Source organism: Ictalurus furcatus, chromosome 10, assembly GCF_023375685.1.
Source record: "Ictalurus furcatus strain D&B chromosome 10, Billie_1.0, whole genome shotgun sequence".
NCBI lineage: Eukaryota > Metazoa > Chordata > Actinopteri > Siluriformes > Ictaluridae > Ictalurus > Ictalurus furcatus.
Window position 1 is genome coordinate 9315763 of NC_071264.1, and position 20646 is coordinate 9336408.

General features: G+C 38.5%; 1 protein-coding gene across 1 annotated transcript; it reads left to right on the forward strand.

The window, feature by feature from the left end:
• The first annotated feature begins 11863 nt into the window (after positions 1–11863).
• On the forward strand, positions 11864–20026 carry diras1a (DIRAS family, GTP-binding RAS-like 1a). Its single transcript, XM_053635497.1, has 2 exons — positions 11864–12315; positions 17926–20026. Exon 2 carries the CDS (start codon positions 17982–17984, stop codon positions 18567–18569), a length of 588 nt encoding a protein of 195 aa, XP_053491472.1. The 5' UTR covers positions 11864–12315; positions 17926–17981; the 3' UTR covers positions 18570–20026.
• The last annotated feature ends 620 nt before the right edge of the window (positions 20027–20646 follow it).

Sequence of the window (20646 nt, forward strand, 5' to 3'; positions counted from 1 at the left end):
AACGATTTATTCATTTAAATCTATATAATGTGTTTCTGTGCTCAACATACGAGTCCAGTTCCTGTGCCAATCTGTCCTCATTGCTCCAATATTTGAAATAAATGCAGAAAATATTCACACATTATTAAGATATGCACCACATCGATTACTGTTGCAATAAAATGGAGTAATGGGACAATACCATTTGCTTCGGCAAATAAGTGATACTGATCATCAAAAATATGAATCCGTGATAGTATGTTCTATAAGTGAAAAATATTCAGAAGAGAAAAATACTCTGCACTTTTCCACAGCAGTACAAGGTTTTTCCTAACAGCTCTCTTGGAACATTTTGGAACATTACGGATACGTGTCCTGACTCTGACCGGCCTTCATGGTGAAAGATTTGCTAGTTGAGAGCTTAGAAGAGACTGCATTTTCATCTGAAGCTTGGTTATGGTCATTCAATTATTCAGTGGACCGAGAGCCCTGAGTTACACGGCTATGAGTCATCAAAATTTCATCTCCAATGCATGCTGCACAGAGAAAACACGAAGGGTTTCTCATTAAATATGCAGGGTCGTATTCCTAATACTTAACATTTATGACAAAAAAAAAGATTTAATAAAAGTTAGGCTTTGGCTCTGAGAACTTGAGCTAGAGTCCTTGGTGGCTTCAGTTTTACACTAAAGACTTTTGAGTAGGAGTTGCTGAATAGTAAGGAGACCGGGAGATTGTGTTTTTTTTATGATGGTGTTTTTCTCCCAAATTTCAGTTATTTCATTTATGAATTCCATTTTCAGATATAATCCGGTTCTGACCAACTCACAACAGTCGGTCTCTGCAGGATTTCATGATTTTGCGATCGCAGAAATTAACGCAAAATGAAAAAAAAAAAAACCTCAATATTCGGAGGAGCTTGCAATTTTTCAAAATTAGCGCAGATTTTCCACAGAGTTGGGCCAAGACGCCTCATATGACATAATCACAACATGCGTTCAGCCAAAGCCCTCTTCAGTTCATGTGTCTGGAACATCAGTACAGCTAAAAGGTCTTACTTACCAACAAACATCACTGTGAAAGACCGTGCAAAGCAATTTCCTGCAAGTGCAATTTCGCCAATTCAAGGAGTTTGTATCGCAATTTTGGCCGCAACAATCACAATCACAAAATATGTACAGACTGAACAGTGCTCAATGACTTTCCCTCATCAGTACCTCAGAATTTTTAGGAAGTGAGGGTTAAATGAATAATATCCACAGGGACACAAGAAACTGTCAACATCTCGAACAAGGGTACGTTAACATTATTACAATTTGAATTTGAAAGATACTAGATTTAAAAAAAAATAATTATTATTTCTGCATTGTGCAATACAACAGCTGACTGTGGACTGGAGTCAAGGAAGCAAAATTGTCTCTCTAGGTGGGAGGGACAGCAGTATTATTTCTCCACTGTCAATCACAGCAACACTAGCCAATCATGGGTGTGTGTGAGTTCTTGTATGCGGAAGAGGGTAGATAGCACTTTGAAAAAAATGCAGCTGGCTGGCTTCATGAATCTCAGAGGACACACGTGTTCGCTTTCACCCTCCTCAGTTGGACGCAATCAAACAATTTAAGTGCTACTACAGTGTTACAATGCCATCCTATTTGAATAGCAGATGCCATGACGTACAGAAAATTGGGCTGTTATCTTGCAGTGATTTCTTTTCTGAGGGTGAATGTGACATTCACCTTCATTAGGAATGATCAGCTTTGTTCTGTAAACACCCCAGCTTGATATGAGTCAGTCGAATCCAGTATGTCAGAAAAGCAGCAGAATCCAGCTAATGTAGAGTAATGCACCATGATACAGATAAGCATAATCATGACACTGACGTGATAAATAAGGAGGCTGAGTCATCATTAAGTAGTACTAAAAGAAAGGCATGCGGTTATTTAATTTTCCCTTTATTTAAGCCAACCAGATGACCCTCTTACAACAAACTCTATTTAAGAAAAAAAATCAAACCTATCAACTATAAATACATGTATGCCTTTTTTAATTGTTTGTATTTGTGTGTGAAATACACAAATATAGATCTTGAATTTCCAGGTTTGATTTGGAACAGACCAAAATCAGCTTAAATTCGGCCCATTTCATACCCGCAAATAGGAGGAGGGGGGTAGGTGTGTGTGGGGGGGGGGGGGGGATGTACTCACTACACAGGGAATGAAAATAACCAAATGTGTTCCTATCGGATGCAATCTTGTCTGTTGACCCACTCTGTGTGTAAACCATCAATTGGTTTATCAGTAGCGTTTCTGTCACATATTAGCAATAAAGTGCATCACATAAACCAGTCACCAAAAGCCCCATGTTAAGAAAGGCCAAAGTCTGCCATAAAACACAATGAATAATCATGCGTCCATGAATCAGTGAAGAATGTTATTAGATTAAGATACTATGTGCAATTACATTTTAAATTAATGAGCAATGTCTGTGCAGTAACATTCATTAAATCAAGAATTTATTAAATTCATTAATTATTTATTTAGCAAGTCATTGAACAGTGTTTTAGCTATAAGCTATGGTGTTCTCATCATGCAAAAAACACATTGTGAAAGTCAATTAGGAGGTTTTTTTTCCCTCTTATAGCCAAATCATCCCATTTCAGATTTAATCCCCATTTTGCTCTTATAATCACTGCCACTCTTCTGGGAAGGCGGTCCAATAGATTTTGGAGCGTGGCTGTGGGGATTTGTGCTCATTCAGCCACAAGAGCATTAGTGAAATCAGGCACTGATGTCAAGCGAGAAGGCCTGGGGCACAGTTGTTGTTCCAGATCATGCCAAAAAGTGTTCAGTGGGGTTGAGGTCAGGGTTCTGTGATGATTATTCATGTTTTTTGACCTCGATTTGTGCACAGGAGCAATGTCATGCTGGAATAGGTTTGGACTCCTTATTTCCAGTGAAGGCAAAGTGTAATGCTACATTATACGCAGACCTGTTCCCACACTTTGTGGGAACAGTTTGAGGAAGAACCACATCTAGGACTGATGTCAGGTGTCCACAAATCTTTGGCCATATCATTTACTTGTCTCTCAGACAACTACAACTAAAAAAATCGATTCTACTTGTCCAGGGTTGCTACGAAACTGATTTGACCACCCATGACATTACATAAAAGAGAATGCGTGATTGTAGCCTTTTCGAGACCCACAGTGTGTGTTTGACTCGAGCATGCTGATCTGCCCTCTGTGCTCTGGCTTACAATTTCATTTGCACTGACATGCAGAAGCATGAATTCTGTGTATTGAACGCCCCTTGTCTGTTTTTTTTCCCTCCTTTTTCTGTCTCTATCTCTGATACCGATAGCCTTTCATCCATTATTCAGTATATATTTTAAATATATTGCACCTGGAGAGGATTACGGGACCATGACAGCATTGATCACGAGACCATGAAAGCAAATAAAAGAGAAATATGTATATTTATGAGGCTATATCCATTCCAATAAATATGTACACTGCATTGTATAATATGTGTAAAATGTTCATATCAGCTTTAGGTTGATTCTGACATCTATTGTGACCTTCTCACTGTACAATGCCTTGGTCTTACTGTCAATGTCGATGAGTTATGTTTTTGTTTTTTGCTTTTGCTGTTGTTCTTTTTATCCCTTTTATAAAATTCTTAATGAGTAAAAAAAAAAAAAAGCTTAGAACAAAGTGAAAGCTGCTTATTGATTTCCCCATAATCTGATGTTCTGCATGATAAATCTATTCTAAAGTCAAGTCACTGGCAGGTTATATCTTTTCAAAGATGGGTGTTATCCGGCTTATTGTAACGGCTATTGATGCAATTCTGATTTTCGAGGAAAACAACGCACAGATTTTATTGTCTGTGGCACTATTTTACCCCTCAGCCCATCATTATTCGGTCAGCAAAGCAGACCACAAAGAATCAACGAGGGTGAAAAATCAGGTGCTAAAAACAAAACAAATGAACACGATCAACTGCTTTATAACAAGAACAAACAAAAATGTCCGTCAACGGTGTCAAATTATTCTTCAAAGCAATGGTGCTTAAGCCTTATGTTCTGAGACGAGACCCACCTGAGATCTTCAATGGCTCCTAGAAATAGGCCTCCCATTGGATGATAGAAAAATCATCGGATGACTGTAATTCAGTGATAAAGTATTTAAGATATAATTATGTATTTACAGAAATAGGTCCAAAATTCACATGCATTCTGACAAACTATCAAAATGCCTTCTTGCTCCAGAGAACCAGCCCTTCTCTTCACAACCTAATTTATTGATTGTCTCTAGGTCAGCCTAATTTAAAGGGTATTTGGAGATGATTTTATGCCCACATTGTCTCCCAAAGGGGGAAAAAACCGTTTAAATTGTTAATCACAAGCAATCATATTCTGCCTCATCCTTTTGTCTTTTAGTTTCCTGATAGCTCGCTATAGTGGGGGTGGCAATGGAGGGAGGATATTTATTTATTTATTTATTTATTTATTTATTTATTTCTCCACACGGCTATCAACAACAGTCCATGAGTGTACCAGTGGTTACTGCTCAGCCATTTTTAAAAAACAATGCTTATCATAATTTCCGAGATGTTACATTTACCCTTGGCAGACCCATATCTTATGCATGGAAATCGTCAGGTAGAGAAGCTTCTTGACTTCCCTGTCGACCTTGCGACGTCAGTCGTCAAGAAAAAAAAAGAAAAAGATATCAACGCATCCCATGCTTTCGATTTTATATCCTAGCCCACTAAATCATGCAATGTAGCTACACTACACACACCAGTCCAGCTCATTTATTTGATGCTTTTTTTATGCTAATATACGTTTGGTGTATATTCAATGTGGATAAAGCATGGAATGCACAAAGCTCACGAGAGCCTCACGCGCTTCCATCCTCATAAATATTCTCCTCAGGACCGCGCTCCTTTCCATCGACACAAAACAGGCCATTCATGCTCGACAAAACCCTTTCTCTGACCACAAGCATTGGTATTTAGCACCCTGTTCAGCAATAAGATACGAATAAAATACCATATCAGGCGAATCTTACCTCATTTTGGAGCAGTTAGTGATGTCGGGTGTGGACTCGGCGCGAGCGCGGTTTGTGAGAGGAACGCGCGATGCTGCTCTCTCTCTCTCGCGCGCGCGCGTTCTCTCTCTCTCTCTCTCTCTCTCTCTCTCGCGTTCTCTCTCTCTCTCTCTCTCTCTCTCTCTCTCTCTCTCTCTCTCTCTCTCTCTCTCTCTCTCTCTCACATGTGTGGAAACATGTTTAGGACAATATACAGTGGCCTTAATAATTATTCAATTATTATGGAAGACTATAATAATAAAAAAAGCCTTCATAATTAGAAATATAATAAAAACTCTGATGTCAATATTTCTCTCTCTCTTTCTCAATCTCTCTCTCATATTTCTGGAAGCATGTTTAGGACAATATACAATGGCCTTAATAATTATTCAATTATTATGGAAGATTATAATAATAATAATAATAATAATAATAATAATAATAAAAGACTTCATAATTATAAATATAATAAATACTCTGGTGTCAGTATTTCTCTCTCTTTCTCAATCTCTCTCACTCTCTATCTATGTCTCGGTCTGTACAATATATTAAAAAATATACACTCACCGTCCACTTTATTAGGAACACTTGTGCCCCTGCACATTTGTGCAGTTATCTAACCAGCCAATCATGTGGCAGCAGCACAATGCAAAACAAATTAAATAAATTTTAAAAAATTAAAAATAAAATTAAAAAATGAAATCAGGCCCAGATTAACACAATGTGCACTTCAAGTGTGGTCAGCCTAGGGCAGGGGTTCTCAAACCTGTCCTGGAGGATCCCCAGCACTGCACATTTTGAAGTGCCCCCCTCCTCCCACTATACATGTAAAAAAAAAATAAAATAAAATAAAAAAAAGGTACATTTACTATGACTAGAAATACCATAGATTTAGATGAACTTGTAGCTAAAGTACAGGCTCACCACACATACTACAGAAAAATGTAAGACCCAACCAAAAAAACCTGACACCTTAAATGGACATGGGCCTACAAATGCCATTCTAGCCCTTACACTGATGCTCAAATCCGAATGCAACTCACATGTCATGCTAAATATCATTATTTCTATCATGAATGGCCTACATGCAAAACCATTACAGAGTATGTCTTAAAAAAACATTGCGATTGGGCACACATGAAATATGAACTACAAAGCCAAAACAACATTGTAGTGGTTCAGTAACTAAAAGGTAAATGTCCTGCAGTGGCCCACCCTGGCTTTAATCCCACTCAGAATCTCTAGCACTTGAAAGCTTCAGAATAATTAAATTAAATTCAATTAAATATTATTTGTATTGTCCAAAATCCATCTATTTTCCATACCGCTTATTCTACACAGGGTCGCAGGGGATCCTGGAGCCTATTCCAGGGAACTCGCACAAGGCGAGGACACCCTGGATGGGGTGAGAACCCATCACAGGGCACAATCACAAAGCCTTTCACACACTACAGAAAATTTGGAAATGCCAATCAGCCTACAATTCATATCTTTGGACTAGGGGAGGAAACTGGAGTACCTGGAGGAAACTCGTTTATTTTATCATTGTCTTTTCATTTTTATCAATGTATTTTCCTTCTTCTTTACTTCTCATGCATATTTTCTCCTTTCTGTTACTAGATGTGGATGTGGATGGGTGTCAATGAGGGGGTTGGGGATGCACACACAAAATTCACTATTGTCTGAAATATTACACATATTGCCTGCAATGTGTTACATAAAACTGTCACTGACTCAAGTGCGATAGTGTAATAACCCACAAAAAAGTGGAGCATTAATAAAAAGAGAAAAAAACAAGTAATAATAGACATTGTCACAAAGCAGTTTTGCAGAAATCCGGATGCGGATTTAGAGGCATAATAAACAAGCCAGAGGCGACACTGGCAAAGAAAATCTCACTGAGGCGACATCAGGTAAAAACCATGAGAGGAACCAGATTTAAAAGAGAATTTATTCCTTCTGGTTGACAACTGATAGTGAGATTTTAAACAATTATTATTCTGCAACTACATACTGTTTGTTGAAAGGATGTGCAGTGTGAGGTTATGGTAAATAAATGGTCTTTGAATGAACACAGGACGGTCTTTATGATTAAAACAGTTCTTAGAAAGTACAAATCTACAGTATTCAAGTGAGATTATCCACTCATGTAAGGGTCAGATATGGGCAAAAACTTTTTTTTTTTATAGAACAAATGTTTTTAAGAATTGTTTTCGGTAGTCTACTAAAATAAAATAAAATTTCACCTTCAATATGCGTGTACAATCAAATACTAGTTAAAGAAAAATCTGAGTTGTTCTTCTAACAGCCTACAGAAAATGTTAATAACTTTCCACTGGTTTGAATGCTTTCACAAGGCACTGCATACAATCCTAAATGTACATTAATCAGTAATGGGTATATACAGATGTGGCCTTTAAGAATGCGAGTTTTTTCACGCGGTATCACGCGATTCGTCACATGTGATCACTTGGCGTACTGCAGACGCAGCTCTAATCATTTTAATTCATTTGTTGTGCTTCACACAATAACCACCAGGTGGAGCATGGAACAACATACTGTAGCTGAACACAGTACAATGAAAATGGAATGTGTGGTCGAATGGTTCACATAAAAAAAGATTACGTTTCTCATCAAAACTTATGATAAACCTAATTTAAACAAGTTTCTAATTACAAGATTATGTAAAATATAAAGTGAGCACGATCAAGTCTTGTAGTCTCGTAGTCACTTAAGGTGACTACTGCCTCAGTTCAAGTATCCATCCATCTTATTCTTCTCAGGGTCACACAACTATCCATCCATCTTATCCTTCTCAGGGTCACAGGGAAACCTGGAGCCTATCCCAGGGAGCATTGGGCACAAGGCAGGGTACACCCTGGACAGGGTGCCAATCCATCAAGGGCACAATCACATACACATTGGAAACGCCAATCCACCTACCATGCATGTCTTTGGACTGGGGGCGCGCACACACACGGTGGGAATCAAACCCCCGACCCTGGAGGTGTGAGGCTAACGTGCTAACCACTAAGCCACTGTCCGCCCCTCAGGTCAACTAACTGTTGAGTTCATCGAGGAAACATTGAATGAATTCTGCGTGAACAATACTGACTGGAGGGCCCATGCCAATTAGAAAGATTCAGGTGATGGACTATTAACAAGTTGTTGTCATTCGTTCGTGTAATTCCAACAATTATTAAGTTTTTTTTTCACTATTTAGCTGTCTTTTTATATTAAGGATCTAATAAATTGCATGTATAAAAGTGTAATGTTTGTGATTTTTAGGTTATTCATCATTTAGTACAGCTTCTGACAATCAAATCAAAACAGACACAGTGTGCTTTCAGTTGATGGACGCTCCATTTATATTTTTGATGAGCTGCAGAGATATTCAAGACTATATTATATAATTTCTAATTTAATATATAAAATAGTTTTATTCAAAAGTGTCATGTTTGTGATTTTTATTCATTGTGTAGAATATTTCGATCAAGCAATGTCCAGAAATAGGTGCATTTTTATAACCTACCACTTAATTTTCCAGTTTAACTTTTATTTAACTGTAGATCAAAAAATAAATGCATGCTTTGTAACATTATTTTACAATGACAGAAATCACTGCCTATTCCAAATGCAGTTCGACTTGTTCCATCTTCAGAACATTGAACGAATATAGTTCATGCTAGGGGAAAAATATTCTTTCTATAATGTATAATATAATAATTCTTTCTAAAAATATTATATTTCTATAATGTTTGCAATTTTCTAATGAGTTTTATTGAGCAACTGATAATTTCTTACTGACCTATTTCACTGTCCCACCAGTTACAATTGTGACCAAGAATTATTTTTAGTGAGTTTTATTTTATAGTCAGTGAAAGTACCATTAACTTTTTAAAAGCTTTTTTAAGAAAAGGAATGCCGTTTGTTTAATTGGACAATCCAGGGAGTGAAATGCATATGCTGTAGCTTCAATAGCTTTGGATTCACATGCAAATGTACTGGGTGATTATTAAAGCAATTATCATCTTTACGTAATCTTATCTTTTGCCTCATCAAATTGAAGGGAAGGAGCAGAAGCATAAAACTTGGAGAGTCACATAAGTTGTATACAGGTCAAGTAATTTATACGTATTTGCAGTCCATGCCATCGCATTGGCGACAAAAGCATTTTACTCAAAGAGACGTGCTGCTGAGAGGTGATAATAGTCGTGTGTGTTGCAGGAAATCCTCACAGCCCCAGGAGGAACCATGCAACACTGACCACAGTTCAGCATTGAACCAACAACCCTTGGAACATGAACTCATAACACTACCCATTATGCCAACTCACCACTGCAGCCAGCTAAGCTTGAACTAGCTTACCATATGTATTAGTTAACTAAGCAATGTGGATAAATAGATGACCAGATCTTTGAATGTAATGGAGTCTATCTTTATTTAAGTTACTTGCCTCAACCACTAGGAGGAGACAAAGTCAAGCTTTTCTGGGAAACAAAAGACTATAACTAGAGCTAAAGTTAGATTACACCCAAAACCACACATTATCGCGGTAAATAGTGTCATTATAGTAATGGAACCATATAATTTGTCAAAGATACCATTTAGTAGCCTAGTCCACGGTTTGGGCCACGGCCTGAATCTCTGTATGTGATCAGAGACAAGAGGAACAAGAGTCTCCTATGAAAACTAATGTTCCATGTTATTCAAGATTCAAGATTGTGTTATAGTCTGGTGCAACTCGGCAATCAGTAATAAACAATAAACTAAACAATAAAGTGCAGGACAAGACAACACGTGAAAGAAACATGCATTAATACTGAGTCAGTGAGTGCAAATATAGAAGTTTAGAAGAGTGTGTGTGCAAATGTTGCAATATGATGTTGTAATATGACTGAAACCAGCAGCAGCAGCAGCAACAGCAGCAACAGTAGTTCATGGAGTAGATGTGCAACAGTAATGATTATACATTAATACCATCAGAATCAGGAGTGATAAAGTATAGTCAATGCAAACATTACAGCAGTTTGAGCGGAACGAACCTGAAGTTCTTTCACAACACTTGCTTTAAATAGAAAATAGAATAACATTAAATTAAATTTCCTTCTCTGCTTGGTTTCTCACTGGTGGGTTAACTCACAATTATATAGTGAATAGAGCTATATTGGGACATCAGGTAAACTGGACAGTATAACTTAGCAGCATTTATCTTTTGACCTGATAAGTGAAAATCAAAACTAATGTTAATAATCCCTTGCTTGATAGACTTAATTCATGTGACATAAGAAGATTTTAGAAAGGATGGTTTATAAATGTGGAATCAATTGTAGATATTCTCAACCCCGTTACTGTTGTTATTGCTGTAGGAAATGAATTAAAGAACAGTTCATAGCCCGATCTTAATATGTAGTCATAGGCCGAGCTTAATATCTACTGTGTTCATCCAAATATAATTAGAATATGTTCATGGTGAATTTGAAGAAGATTTCTACAATTCGTGCTACAGAAACTTTAAATTTGTCAGAAATAAGCATGCTATAGACAAACAACAATTTAAACGTGCCATTAAAGATAAAATCATTAAATCATTGAAAATGACCAAACTAGCAAAAACATGTCTCAAATTCCCAAATGTGGCATTAAAAATGCAGACAGTCTTGATACACGTGTATGCTTCTTTAGAACATGATATAAACAATTTTCCTTCATGTGTAAACAGTCAACACCTGGAAGTTTTCAAATGTATCACATGTTGGGTATTTGGTTTTATTAATGGCAAGAAAGGTTTGATAAAATCAAAAACTGTCCCAGATTAGCTCTAGTCTGAATGTACCCTAGAACATAATAAACAGGTGACATTAAAATAGACTCCCAGCAACGTTCAGAGGAAAAACACATTCATCATTGAGTCATTGATTCAGACTGAGCTCTAATTCAGGGTAGCATTGTGCATATAAGCTGTATCTGAGTCTATACAAAACAGTAGGACTACTGAAAAGACTGCAAACATGGCAATGACAAATAATTAACAAATTAGACTAATAATAACTGTAGCCATAGTGGTGATAATAATAATAATAACAATAATAATAATAATAATAATACATACTGCTTATCCTTCAGGGTCACAGGGAACCTGTAGCCTATCTCAGGAGGCATGTGGCACAAGGCAGGGGACACCCTGGACAGGGTACCAATCCATCACAGGGCACAATCACACCAATTAGGTTGGGGGAGGAAACCAGAATACCCAGAGGAAACCCCTACAGCACAGGGAGAACATGCAAGCTCTGCACACATAGGGCAGTGGCAGGAATCAAACCCCCAACCCTGGAGGTGTGAGATGAACATGCTAACCACTAAGCCACCGTGCGCCCCTAATAACAATAATCCACCCATCAATCCATCAATCCATCCATCCATCAATCCATGTTCTATACTGCTTATCCTTCAGGGTCGCGGGGAACCTGGAGCCTATCCCATGAAGCATGAGGCACAAGGCAGGGTAAACCCTGGACAGGGTGCCAATCCTAATAATAATAATAATAATAATAATAATAATAATAAGAAGAAGAAGAAGAAGAAGAAGAAGAAGAAGAAGAAGAAGGCGGCGAAATTCTATTATATTTTTTATGTGATGTTATGTAATAGTCTTAACATCACGGCTGTTCAGGGTTGAAACACCCCCCCCCCCCCCCCAAAACAACAACATTTGGCTCGCTCGACCACTGCAGACCTTAAAGGCTGACTGCTGTGTTGTGTGTCTATGCATCATTGTAAACCTACAGATCAACCTTATTATAGAGCTAACGTTGCTGTTGTTTTCATGGACCGTATGCATCCACGCCCTCATCTTCTTAGGATAAAATAAAACGAATAAAATGAATGAAACAAAGGTGTGTGTGTGTGTTTTTTTTTTTTTGCATCACTCCTAGTCCTGATAGCGGCAGTGCTGAGCTGCGCGAGCGAGCCGCACCGTCACACTGCGCGCGTAGGAAGCGGGGGTGTCCGCGTGCGTCACAGCGACACTGGAGCGTAGCCGCGCGCGCGCCTTCCAACAGCAATAACGGCAACCTTCGCTCCCCACGGCATCTCTCTGTTTAACGCCATGCAAACCAGAAGGCAAAATGCTACGTGATTGGCATGGCGTAGAATCTAAGACATCCGTCGCGAGTTTGTTTTCCTGCTTCTTCCTATAATCTCCTGCTGACGTCTTCGGGACATTGCAGAACAGCGTTGAGGTAAGAGGGGATTGTATATTTGTAACAGGATGCGCATTCGCGCGGTCGGTCGCGAGCATCTTCTGCGCGCCCTTGAGCCTTGAGCCTTATTTGGTGTGATGGAGCGCGACGGTCACGTAGCTTAACAAAAGAACTGCACGGTGCAGGCATGCGAGAGGTGATGTTTGTTAATCATTCAAAGCCGACATGGCCTTATTGATCGATTTCTATACCGGCCCTGCATCTAAACAGGACAGTATCCCTGGTGCAATAATTAAGCCATGCGCTAACACAGCGTATATATTTATATAGGCTATATTTATATGTTTTTTTTTTTTTTTTAAATTGACAGGATCTTGTTTATAATCTGCGTTATTTAATGCCTTCTTGAAGCTGCCCATGATATTGAATGAGAAGTGAATCATCAATCATCCGCGTTATTACGAGCATCGTCAGTTGTAGTCCGTGTGTTGCATTAAATTAGAGGCAACACGATACGGAAAATAAATAAATAAATAAATAAATAAATAAATAAAATCCTCTTCTACGTATTGCCGTTGCGATATACCGTTCAGCACATAGTCTAAAAATGTCCTGGTGAACCCCGTGATGCGATATGGCTGGCTTGTATTGTGTTTCCTGGAAGCTGTGATTCATCAAAAAAAAAAAAAGAAAAAAAAAAAGAAAAAGAAGAAGAAGAAAAAAAAAAACACCCCCACAGAAACACCCACATTAGCAACTGAGAAATATCAGCAGGAACATCATGCCCACTGAATGTAATAAAATTCAGCTGGAGGGCTGAATCACATGTTATGATTAGCTCTGGTTAGGGATAACACCAAATTGGCTGTTGTGGCATTACAACTGGGAAGGAGTGTGAATGAAGGTTGGGGTCTTGGTGTTAAAACATGTTTAGGATTTGTGTGTGTGTGTGTGTGTGTGTGTGTGTGTGTGTGTGTTCACTCAAACTCAAAGTCAAAATCGATAACATAAACACAACCTAACATGCAAATCATTTACATGGTTTATAGGCTAAACCTCTGCTATTTTATCTAGGATCGAGTCAGAAATGATCAAAAACTAGACAATAAAATGGAGTATTTAATAAATAAATAAATAAATAAATAAATAAATGAATGAATGAAAGAGAGCTTTGAAGAGATTCACTGCTTGTGCATTGCTTTTCTGCATGTCCAGCTGCTCATTGGCTAGGCATGTGCTGTTAAAAATAAACACGATTGGCTTTTGCGGAATGAAATGCAATCGTCTGTGCATATTTTGTAGGTGACATTGACTGATTTTCATTCAGACGGTTTAGCATCAATTATTAAGTGCTGATTAGAGGAATGGTCATGGGGCTGCTGGTAAGGATTATGAAACGGAGGTTTGTTTTGGAAGCACAGCAGGACCATCTTGTAGGACTAGTGGTATGCCATATGCATGCTGCTACAGCTGAATTAGAATCTAGTGAGGATTTATTTTGTTACGTATCACCAGTATATACTTTCTTGGGCTTATTAACGTAAAGTGAGATGACAGGCTCCGAACGAGGTGTATTGAACTGAGTGGCTTTCTTTGATTGCATGTTTTAGGATGTGACACTGAGCTGATTATCATAGAAAATTGCCTGGCATTATGGTTTAATCCTGGTTAGGATGTAACGCAGTGCTATTTTTGCCGTTTCTGAAATGATTGCAAGTCTCTCAGCGGAGGAGAGAATTTTATAAGGATCGGTAATTTGGGATGAATCATGACCATGATATACAGTAACTGAAATGGGCTACTTATATAAGCTTATATAAAGCTCCTGTGACATAAACCAACCGTTTGTTGGCTAACTACCAGGGGTAACTGCAGTAAGAAAGAAGTATGGTATGTCCCCGTCCTTTCCCTCCCCCCATATAACTAATGTGAGGAGTGTACTCTTTTACTCATTATCCTCTAAGCTGCAGTATACCAGCTTACATCCTCTCTCACACATGGCCTTTCTTCTATATCACGCCTGCCCTTGGGGTGTGTTTCCACAGTAACCAGAGAACTCCCAGAGTTACGAAAAAAGAAGCACACCTGAGACGTCACAAGGATGCGGACGAAGGAAGAATAGCTGATTCTTGAATGCACTCGTTGGCACAGTGGTCCACATGGTGCCGTTATTCACTGTTAAGGATAGACGTATATTTCATCAAGAATATAAAGAAAAAGAAGAAATCTCTCTGGCAAATGTTTATGTATGTACCCTGGTCGGGTTAAAGTTGTCAAACGATAATAATAAAAAAAAGTTTTTAGTCAAGCACTGCAGCAGAGATGCTACAGGCATCCATATGACACCAGAGGCCCACCCTGTTCATCCTTCTCCTCTAGTGATTCTGCACTGCAGCGTTTCTCTTTCCCTCCCTTCTCATATGATACGTATTCGCCTGCGCTCATAGCAGCAAAGAACACTATGCTTTATACATATGTACTGTATATTTTTATTCTCCCAAGTGGGAATTCATAGCCATGGCCCAATTGTTTCTAATACTGTTCTAGTCTCCCTGCTTCCCTTCGCCCTCTTTCCATACCAGTTCATATTTTATATAACTGGTTAATTGCATGCAACTTTGGCGTCTTTTTGAGTTGCCACCTCAAGCTGCAACACTAACAGGCTTAATCATGAGATAACAAAAAAAGCCTCTACTCTCTGTTGATATGTTGCTTAGTGATGGGAAAAAACACAATTATGTCATTCTTCCCCTCCTATTTTTTCAAGGATCCCTGAGCATAGACGCATGGGACGACTGGGACATGAATAGCGATTCCCCAAAGATCATGTTGCTTGCAGTGTTTTTGACACATGTACCAATTGTGAGCATCTATTTACCATCTTGAGGTCTGAGTTTAAATGAAATATTAGGACTACCAAATGCTGAATAATAGAATTTAATGAAAAAATATGAGAATTCATACAGTACACATAGAAGTCATATGCAATAGATTAGGGCAGTGATTTTCAAAGTGGGGGCCCCCTTGGGGGCACCCGGGGGGCCTCAACAATTTGGTGTGAAAAATAAATTCTCACTCTCAGACAACCACACACACACAATCAATTCCTAATGTAATGTAAAGATGTAAGATGTAATTATTAATAAAAAAAGGAGGATATATTCAGAAGTCTGTATTTTTAATGTGTTTTAAAGACATCTTGCAAAAGGGGGGCCTCGGTCAAATGTTAATGCCATTTGGGGGGCCTTGCCCTGGAAAAGTTTGGGAACCCCTGGATTAGGGGGCAGTGGTGGCTTGGCGGTTAAGGCTCTGGGTTACTGATCGGAAGGTCCAGGGTTTCAAGCTCCAGCACTGCTAAGCTGCCACTGTTGGACCCCTGAGTAAGGCCCTTAACCCTCTCTGCTCCAGGGGCACTGTATCATGGCTGACCCTGTGCTCCGACCCCAACTTCCTAACGTGCTGGGGTATGTGAAGAAAATAATTTCACTGTGCTCTAATGTATATGTGACCGATAAAGACACATTATTATATGTAATCAGTTGATTTGGCTACACATAAGCAGTTGTTCAAATGTATCGTAATTTCCTCAAATTCAGGATTACACTGTAGATTTGAAGTATGATTTGAATTAGCAAAATCATGAGATTTCAGAATTGTGTATCTTTGTATTTTCGTTTGTTATCTCAGCAGCCTAATAGGTTTTAATTGAATTTATTAGCATTGACTCTGTCCCAGTCCTAATTATTCTAATTCCACACTTATCTTGGCTGAAGTGAACATGTGACCTACTTTGCACTGTCAGGTCTTTAGAGCGGAGGGACTTGCGCAGTTAATCGCACTCTTTATGAAAATCAGATGCATGAGCAAAGTAACCATAACGCACATGGAGCTCATGAAGTGAGGGAGATAGGATAAGATCGTACGCTGAAGAGAAATGTATTCGAAGTGCTGGAAATAGCCAGTTTGATCTTGTTATACACAGGAGACCAATGGCTACATCTGATCCAGAGTGTGACGAGTGAGTCATTAATATATACTGACCTTGGTGCTGATGGTAGCAGAGAACGCACTGTCTATTTGCACATTCAGACACAAGCAGAGGCTAAACAGCCAATGTAAAATGTACAGTGCAATAAGCCAAGGCCGTAGGAATTATTCAATTAAGGAGTATTATTCTAAAATGCTCTGTACCTATTCAAAAACTTTGAGCTAGTTTAGATATAGTCAGGTTATCTTGTGTCACATTTGAATGACAAGTTGTAATTTTTTATGTAACTAATACAATACACTGGGGATTTCTGTTATAGGAAAATAGCTATACGAAAACAGTCATCGATGCTTCATGTCAGTGTTTTATTCCTTTTATACCACATAAATTGAGTAAAGATCGCAATTTGCAGGAATACACCTTAGATGAGAAGCCAGTCCATTGCTGTCTCTTTAAAAGAAAACAACAACAACAACAACAACAACAAAAATTGCAGCGTGTCATGTTACCAAGGAACGAGAAAGCACAATGTTCATTGCGGAAAACTTACCGTTACAACGTGGTGATGCCGGAGACTCCTTTCATGAATGTTGAATAAATAAATGTCGCCTTACAGAAAGCTTCCCCGTATCAATGATTATATAATTTTATTTGCCATTTAAGAGCAATCAGTTTCATGAATTACAGCTGGGATTATTGTCAGAGTCTTGCAGGTATAGGAAATTAATCAACACCTGTCCAAACAGAATTGAGAATTCAACAGTGGTATGGTATAATAGTGAAACATTTAGATGTCTTGTTCTATTCAGCTGGGCAAAAACACAGTCCAATTAAAAATGATTTTGCCTTCAAACCGATTTGACACAAAACAGCTGACAGCGGCATTTCTATTCAAGTATACTGACTCACCCTTCTCATACAGTTAAATAATGTCTTGCCTATGCTTGCACAGCACAATCATAATCCTATGTCTACTGAGTTTGTTTAAGAGCACGGATATAATGTTAGATACATTATATGGCCAAAAGTATATGGACACCTGACCAATCACGCTCATATGTGTTTGTTGAACATCCCATTCCAGATTTATTCCCTCCCGTTGCTGTTATAATAACCTCCACTCTTCTGGGAAGGCTTTACACTAGATTTTGGAGTGTGGCTGTGGGGATTTGTGTTCATTCAGCCACAGGAGCCTTAGTGAGGTTAGGCACTGTTGTTGGGTGAGGAGGTCTGGGGTTCAGTAGGCATTCCAGTTCATCCCAAAGGTTTTCAGTGGGGATGAGGACGGGGCTCTGTGCAGGACACTCGAGTTCTTCCACTCCAATCTTGGCAAAATGTCTTCATGGACCTCACTTTGTGCACAGGGGCATATAGTATATGTTGGTTCTACATACCTATTGAGTTTTGCTTCATCACTCATTGTTTATATACAGCAAAATTCTTCTTTTCAATGAGTTCAAAGGATGAAGGCACACCTATGTTGTTCATTGAAGTTCAGCTAGACACAAACATTGTGAGACTTTCAGCACTAGGGATTTGTGGCCATGTGTGGTTGTGTGCATGCAACAAAATATGCATCAAATATTAATAATGTGCTTAACATGATCATGGCAAAATGATAGTTATCAAACATGCTTTTTTCCCAATTTGTATTTTTCCAGATCTCAGGGAATACATCGAGTTAGCACTGACTACGCCCTGAGAGGACCATACCAGCATGCCAGAGCAAAGCAATGACTACCGTGTGGTGGTGTTTGGGGCTGGAGGTGTTGGCAAGAGCTCCCTGGTCCTTCGTTTTGTGAAGGGCACGTTCAGGGACACGTACATCCCCACGGTGGAGGATACATACCGGCAGGTGATCAGCTGTGACAAAAGTGTGTGCACGCTGGAGATCACCGACACAACAGGCAGCCACCAGTTCCCAGCAATGCAGCGCCTGTCCATCTCCAAGGGTCACGCATTCATCCTGGTGTACTCCATTACCAGCCGCCAGTCGCTGGAGGAGCTCAAACCCATCTACCAGCAGGTGCTGGCCATCAAGGGGAATGTGGAGGGCATACCAATCATGCTGGTGGGCAACAAGAGTGACGAGAGCCAACGTGAAGTTGAGACCAAGGAAGGCGAAGCGCAGGCCAACAGCTGGAAGTGTGCCTTCATGGAGACATCGGCCAAGACCAACCACAATGTCACCGAGCTCTTCCAGGAGCTGCTCAACCTGGACAAGAAGCGCGACATGAGCCTCAACATGCGTTCCAGCAAGCAACGCAGGGCCGACAAGCTGAAGGCCAAGTGCAGCATCATGTAGAGATGGTTCGAGTGGTGGAGAACGAAGGAGCAGAGTCTACAGTCAGCAATGACTTGACTGGATGAAAATGTACAAAAGTCACTCATCACATTAGTTCCATTTCTTTAGATCTGAATCAGGTATTCTTCGGTGCACGGTTGACCAACCAGACTCTTTTCTCTTTTCATTTATTCTCTTCGGTGATTTATTTGGCTCCTGTAATGATCACTAGAAACAAGGGAAGTCTTAAAGTTGACTTCACCCAATCCCTCTAACCATCTTATTGAGTTGACTTGGACATCTTCAGTATTAACTTGTCCTTCTTCCCTCTCCACCTGCTCATGCACTGCTTTCCTCAACCAGGTTTGTTTTCAGGCTGTAACAACAACAACAACAACAACAACAACAACAACAACAAAACCCTAATCATTATCATGAGCATTATAGGGCTTTGTGTCTTGTAAAGGATTTCGTTCAAAACTCAAATAGAAAAAAACGTCTTGAACCGGTTATGCACTTTATCATGTTCTCAATGGGCGAATGAGATCACAAGCGCAACAAGGTGACCGCATTATCCAGCTCTTCCAAATTAGACATTACAACAGCACAAAAGCATGTTAGACATTAAAAGATTTGGGTTCACAGACTTTTCTTTGTTGGCTTTGTAATAGTACAAACAGGTTCGAACAAGAAAACATGAATAGTGAATGATGCACATTTGATCATGTAAAACTACCTTCCTACTCATTGTGATAATAGAGTTGTCATCAGATACAGAGCTTTACTGAAACAACGCACAGCAAAGCAGATTTAAATATTGAAAGCATTCTTTCCCAACATTGGTGGCACGCGAAAACCTGAAATATGCATTAATCATTAATCTAACTGAAACATTTAACCTGTGCGTGAAATCTAAATGTGTATTAATCTCATTTGTATTGAATACCCTTGTATAGTTAACGTTTTCTTTTCTTTATTTAGTGTGTATATATCCTCTGACTATTTAATGCCATTGCTTTAGCAATACATTATATAAAAGCACTTTTAGAATCTTGAGCACATTCAAAACATTAAAAATGAACCTTTACAAGAAGCATTTTGTCAGACACTCTGCGTTTACAATTTTAAAGCAGGTACGGTGTTTATCTAATAATATTATGTGAAGGACCAGAAATAAAAAATAAAGAAGCACAAACATATGGTGTAAAATAAATATCGGACTATTTGTCTTGTTCTGTGGTTTTGAAATGACAAATGCAACATAAACTGTGATGTACATATTATTAATATCACAATAGGTTAAAAAAAAAAAAACAAGCTTGTCATGTGAGTATGAGTAACTTAATAACTTTGCATCAATTTAGAAAGGCAATAAGAGATATATTAGGATCAGCTGTAACTATTTGCATCACCTTTTTGATGTCTTTATGTTTCATGATATGCTAAATGAAAATGCATTAAACCTGGTTGGCATTTTATGTGTTTTTTAAATTTTTTTATAAAAAAAAAAAAAAAAAAAAATATATATATATATATATATATATATATATATATATATATATATATATATATATATATATATATATATATATATATATATAATATATATATATATATATATATATATATATATATATATATATATATATATACACACTGAAGTGTTTTTAAGAAACATTCTCCAAGTGCTCCAAGTGCAAAACAAACACCAAACACTGCAGACCTTAAAGAGTTTGTTTCAATTTTGTTTACATAAGAAATAAAGATAAATATAGTGTGCAAAGTTCTAGACTGTTTGCAGGGTCATAACGTAGGAGGCGGAGGAAGCTCTTAGGATAAGGTTCTGTGCTGATGACCACATGGTTGTGAGTTCAGACCCCAGACCTGCCATACAGACACTGCTGGGCCTCGGAGTTATGTTTGGATTTAACATTTCCTCAAGCATTGCTTTGATTAAAAGCATCTGCCAAATGAATAAATGCAAGTGAGAGCCTGAGCTACATGGCTCTAACCTAAATAAATTCGCCACTCTAATAACAAATCAAAATGATACTCCCTTCCTTTGTTACTGAATCATTCATTCATTCATCTTCAGTAA

Excerpts from the sequence above, each read along its gene's own strand:
- diras1a (XM_053635497.1), top strand. The coding sequence starts at position 17,982 with ATGCCAGAGCAAAGCAATGACTACCGTGTGGTGGTGTTTGGGGCTGGA.